Source organism: Barbus barbus, assembly GCF_936440315.1.
Source record: "Barbus barbus genome assembly, chromosome: 4".
NCBI lineage: Eukaryota > Metazoa > Chordata > Actinopteri > Cypriniformes > Cyprinidae > Barbus > Barbus barbus.
In genome coordinates, this window is record NC_136732.1 from 31204272 (window position 1) to 31210703 (window position 6432).

Below are 6432 nucleotides of genomic sequence, written 5' to 3' on the forward strand. Positions count from 1 at the left end.
AACAAAAAGTAACATAATAAATAGTTGCACAATCTTGGTTTATTAATTAATTTATTTTTATCTCTCTTGCCTATAGGTCATCTCAAAATGCTTTTAATGCATGAATGAATAATCAATTCATAAAATGAAGAACAGACAAATAGAGGGATGCAAATGGACAAGAGTAATATAACAAATACAATTCATTTTGTGAACATTAAAAAAACCCCTCTAGTGTAATATCCTCTCAATGAACACTAGAGGGTGCTTCACAATTCAGAGACCATCAGGTAACATTAAGAAAAACATTTCAGTTTCTCTTTTCAGTATTTCACGTCACCTACATGTTGACCATCCTTTCTTCAGAATGTATTTTTTACTGTAAGAGCGTAAAACATTTACCCTGTTTAGATTCTTCACAAAAAAAAAAAATTAACAATGAAATGCAAAAACACAACAATGTACCAGTTCACAAGAATGCAGCATTAAAACAGACTGGATAATAATTGTAGATTTACACACAATCTCAAACTCAAAAGCACGAGGTGACAGTGGTTCTATATAGTGATAACTTGTTCAAAACAGCTATTCATACATGCACTTGTGTCTCCAAAAACTCATTCAGTGTTTACAGATCTAGAAATGGAAGACCAAATACATGAAGGCCAATTACATATGATAGAACGGTTTCTGTAAGGTTCCTTATGTAATCTCACAGAAATGTTTCTCTGTAAACACCCTTCGCCGATAAATCATGAATGGATGGTCAAACATAGATAAATAACATTTTTGATATTGTAAGTCACATAATGCAGGAGTGTCTATTTTTAAATATGTTTATTTTGTGTGTAAATCCCTGATTCACAGCAACATACCGAAATTCAAGCATTTCTCCCCCCACGACATTCATTTATTTCCCCTTTAAAAGAACAGAACGAACATTGCATGGAATGGCAGGATGCAACTCGCTAACTAAATTAAGATGATCTGAATTTAAAGTTTTCACATTTGCATTTAACAGTGACGATACACATTTGGCGAGATGGAGGGTTGTCTGCAACTGTGTTATTTTCCCTTCATAGCAACACTACATTCATTGCCTCTGTGCAAATATTATTAAAAAACTTCTTAAAACTGGGGGCTAAAATATACGCTTAGTGTCAAAGTGTTCCTGCCTGCACAAAACCAAACACCAGTGCTTGACACATGCATGAAAGTGACTAAATTAAAAAAGTATGCATACTTCTGCCATCAAACCCTAAAATCACCTATATAGAACAGGCACAAATAAAAAAATCTATTTATATTAAAAATCTGGATAAACAATATATTTCTACACAGCAGCAGAATTACAGGCATGAAGTGGAGAGTTTATATTAAGAGGGTAATCTACTAATGACTAGGCATATATTAATTAAAGTATATATATATAGGTATATACAAGTAAAATATACAAGTATAATACACTGCTCGAGACCAGAGAGATCTGATGTCAGTCTTCACAATCCTTTTCGGCATCTGATGTGACCCAAACAAATCAATCTCTTCCACCTGATAAATAAGACATCATTATATCATAGAAGAGCATGAATGAGACATTTAAGAGTGGAAGGAGGTGATCTCTGTAGGTGGATTAGTCAGGCTTACCCTGCACTGTTGTGACCTGTCGACCCTCACATTGTTCTGCTGTACTCAATGCCGCTCTTGGAAGAGATGCCCGACCATGGCAGAAAACTGCGCAGCAGATTCTGTGCTTGCCGGTAAATTCTCTGAGGAATTGAGCAGGGGCTCAGACTGGCCAGTGCCGAACCTATATGATGAATATAATCAGTGCTGAATGAGTCAAGGAACGCTATTAGACAACTGGGAATATACACAAGTGTTCAAAAGTTTGGGGTTGGTAGGAGTTTTGTAACTTATTAACATCAAAGCTGCATTTATTTGAAAAGGATATAAGATAGTCCATGGAGGATGTCCGCAATTGATATAGAGGACATAGGTGAAGCCATCCTTCAGCACTCCTCGTATAGAGTAATAATACGGTAAATAGTGGTGCTGTTTAAAGTCTCTGTTCTCATAGAAGTGAATGGCAGTGTTGTTGGTGGTGAGCACATGCAGGTAGATGGCTTTACAATGGTCCTGTGCCGTGGTGGAGATGTGCTCCTTTAGACTGTCTAGTAACAGAGAGCCTGTAAAGAGAGAGAAACACATATGAGTGACCATTCAAACTGTTTGAATACCGTTCATACAGTTTGCAAGAAGAGGTGAGACAAACATCACCTCTCACCTATTCCATGTTTTCGAAACTCCTTCACGACCCCTAAACTCAGGATGTACGCAACTTGAGTGTCAACAGGAAAGCTGGAGGCCAAGATGTCTCCATCCTGGTGGAGAGAAGTATATGCTGAGTTAGCAACACAGATGGTTAGCTGGAATAACAAACTGAAATAACAAAAAGTGATGATTTTGTTTTTAGTTACTGAAGGAGTTAAAGGTTTTTCAAGGAGTTTTTTTTTCTTGGAAAGAAGTCTCTTGTGCTCATCAAAGTTGCATATATTTGATCAAAAATACAGTAAAAACGCCAATATTGTTAAGTATTATTACAATTTAAAATGATTTTTAATATATATATATATATAAACATGTAATTTATTCCTGTGATGCAAAGCTGACATTTCAGCATCATTACTCTTCAGTGTCATATGATCCTTCAGAAATCATTCTGATTGATTTGCTGCTCAATCATTATTGTTATCATTGTTAAAAACAGCTGTGCTAATTAAATTTTTTGTGGAAACATCAGCAATTAACTTGAATATTATTATAATAAAATAATATAGTGTTCATTTGGGTGCTAAGCATATTTTAGGGAAAAATATCAATCGCACCAAAAAAACATTTGAATAAAAAATTAAAACAAAACTTTTAAAAAATGCTAAAGGAATTTTGCACTTATCTCTTGCGATCACTTTAAGAAGAAATCACACTCAAACCCAGACAAATCACATATTACCATGCTATCACAGGCTCTCTCTTTTCTGTCCTCTGCACTAACACGATTAGATACAGAAATAGTTTCTACCCCAGTGCTGTAAGAATGTGTAATATCAATAATGGCACTGGACTTTACACTGTCAATCTCAACAGAACCCGATCTTTTACCAATTTCAGTAAGCTCATCAACAGCACTGCCTTTTTTTTTTGTTTGGTAATTATAATAATTATTATTGTTTTCTCTGCATATATGCATGTTTAAATGCACAGCAGTACTGTATATTATGTTCTGTTTATTATATAGTCTGTGGAAAAGCATTCAAGTAAGATTGTACTGTATTGATTTGTACTGTATTGTTTCATTGTACTTCATGCACAGAACTTGTAACATATTAAGGACTTTGACATATAGTACTAATCATTCATGGGTTTAAATAGTTCACTGAAAGTGAACTAACAGTAACATCTAACTTGCATAATATAAAAGCACTCATGAGCACAGAGAGTAACTGCAAGCTGATTCAGTAGGGAGAGGTACATAACTGTACCATGAAGAGGTAAAATCCTTTCTAATGAAGGTCAAATCCTTTGCTACGTGCAGAAATTTAGTCTGTAACCTAATTAATCACCTGCTATAAAAAGGCTTTGGATGTGTCAGATGATCTTAATTATGATCTTTTACATCAAAGCTCCAGAGGAACTATTGTTCATGGTCAAAGTCATTTTTACTCATCCAAACATTTATTATTCAATAGCATAAAAATCAGTAAACAAAATCATCTCACATTTTAATAGACATTAAAGGAATAGTTCACCCAAAAATAAAAATTTCCTGAAAAATTACTCATCCTCAGACAATCCAAAATGAGTTCTTCATGGGAACAGATTTGAAGAATTTAGCATTACATCACTTGCTCACCAATGGATCCTCTGCAGTGAATGGGTGCCGTTAGAATGAGAGTCCAAACAGCTGATAAAAACATCACAATAATCCACAAGACTTCAGTCCGTCAATTAATGTCTTGTGAAGTGAAAAACTGTGTTTGTAAGAAACAAATCCATCATTGTGTCACTGATTTAACTTTAAAAATAAAAAAGTCCATAATCCGTAATCCATAATAAAGCTTCCACCAGTCAAATAACAATCTCTCACATAAAAATCCACTAACATATTTGATTAGAACTGTTTTGGACGGCACCCATTCACTGCAGAGGACCCATTAATGCTAAACGTCTCCTAATCTGTTCCGTTTAAGAAACAAACTCATCTACATCTTGGATGGCCTAGGGGCAAGTACATATTCACATTTACATTTTTGGATGAACTACTCCTTTAAGCACAGAATGTATTGCACCATTATAACAAGCATTCTTTTATTCTGACACTGTTTTTCCTCTTTGTGTCATTGACTCGATATAAATATGAAAGTTGTACCTCTTTGTGCACTTTCGTCCTGCATTTTATTTCTGCCACAATCATCCCGGCAATTCCACCTCTAAAGGTGGCAGCCAGAGAGAAGAACTTCTTATTTGATGTGATGTCATGGTACCATGAGTCTGGATACCTAAAACACAAGCAAACCAATAACAGAGTGTGTTAGAGGGTTACTTGGCCTGTATAAAATCATGGTTTGGTTAGATGTTTCAGCACTCACTCAATGGGAAACCACTCTCCACAGAGCACTTTTATTCTCTCTATGTCATCGTGGCAGAGTAGGCGGAGCTTTATTTCACTGAGGGCGGTGGTAGACACCACGTCGGTCATTCACACCTGAAAGAAAGAGTTAAGATGAAGAGTTCAGAAATGTAAAACAAGTTGAGCAACATGCATCTCAGTTTGAAAACCATTACTTGTACCGATCAGTCCATTATGTATTACAAGATTGATGGACTGGGACATTGCGGTCAGTATGTGTAGAAATCGTGCCCAATAACTTGCTTTCAAAAGCTTTTAGCTACTTGTTTATCATCATCTTCACCAGCCACTCTGAGGAGAAATATGATCAGTGTAAACTGACAACTCAAATGGTGTTATTTGTAAAGAAAACCAGAACATAGTATACGATGTTAAAGTAAACAGAAAACATTTTTGCCACAATAAATAAGAAAATGAAAAAACTGTTTTGCAAGTTGAAACTATTCAATTGAAACTATGATTCTGACACATAAAGATGCGTCAATTTCAGTAAACTCACTGTAATCTAATTAAACTTCAGGAACACAAAACTCAATTCAAAACACTGTTGAGTAATTTTATACACCCACAAGAAGACAAAAACTGAACAACTTCATATTCTCACAAGCTAGCAGCTAGTTAGCACTCCTGCCTGTCAAAACACATAACGTTAACTTACATGCATTTCACTGAGCCAACTAAACATACAATGAGAAGATTTAAATCTCCAATAGCATGATGTGGGAATGCAGTACATTCAAATAATTAATCTGTCAGTCGCGTTTCCTTTATTTGTTTACATGCTAACAGCTACGTGCGGAATCGTTAGCTGAGATGCGAAATAATTCCTAACCTGCCTAGTTTCACCGCTTGGATGAGCAGAAGGATATGCAGTCGTTTCTTTTTATTGCCGTGAAGGAGGTTCACTGCTGCAGTAGCATGGCGATAGTGTTTGAATTTGTGTCCGGAGTGGAGATGACACATTCAGTCAGAGAATCGTTTCGCGCTCTGTAATGTATTAGCTTAGCCGTTAGCACTTCAACAAACTCTGGCCAGACACTTCCGGTGTTACACCAAATCCTGTGACCGTAGTAGGCGCTGTTTAGCTTTAACTCGATCACACAGGCGAGTTTCAGCTTCATGAAATGTTCATCACTACAGGTTCTGGCGACCCTGCAATAGCCATACTCCAAATTCACTCTGGTCATTTCTAACCTCCTCTAAATGTCCTAGAAAGCATTTTGGTCCGATGTGAACACAGCAGGGTCAAATCTAACAAGGCAGCATAACAGGTTACCAAAATCTGTGAAGTCCCTCCATTTGAGTGAAGTGACATACTGCCAAGTATGGTGACCCATACTCGGAATTCGTGCTCTGCATTTAACCCATCCAACGTGCACACACACACACAGCAGTGAACACACACACACCGTGAACACACACCTGGAGCAGTGGGCAGCCATTTATGCCGCGGCGCCCGGGGAGCAGTTTGGGGTTCAGTGCCTTGCTCAAGGGCACCTCAGTCGTGGTATTGAGGGTGGAGAGAGCGCTGGACATTCACTACCCCCACCTACAATCCCTGCCGGCCCGAGACTCGAACCCGCAACCTTTGGATTACGAGTCCAACTCTCTATAATGTTCTCCAAATTCACTCTGGTCATGTCTAACCTCCTGTGTTTTATATCATATATATATATATATATATATAAACACAAATCTAAAGACGCTTTAAAAGAAGGACACGGCAACACCGTAGCATGCAAACAGTAACATTGTATGGCTGG

General features: G+C 37.0%; 1 protein-coding gene across 1 annotated transcript; it reads right to left on the minus strand.

Moving 5' to 3' along the window:
• Positions 1–29: 29 nt before the first annotated feature.
• LOC306860424 (N-alpha-acetyltransferase 60-like) lies at positions 30–5666 on the minus strand. Its single transcript, XM_079402138.1, has 7 exons — positions 5502–5666; positions 4629–4744; positions 4409–4538; positions 2267–2363; positions 1934–2168; positions 1627–1809; positions 30–1530 (listed from the first exon to the last, which is right to left on the minus strand). The coding sequence occupies exons 2-6, from the start codon at positions 4736–4738 to the stop codon at positions 1653–1655; spliced, it is 729 nt and encodes a 242-aa protein (XP_079258264.1). The 5' UTR covers positions 4739–4744; positions 5502–5666; the 3' UTR covers positions 30–1530; positions 1627–1652.
• Positions 5667–6432: the final 766 nt, after the last annotated feature.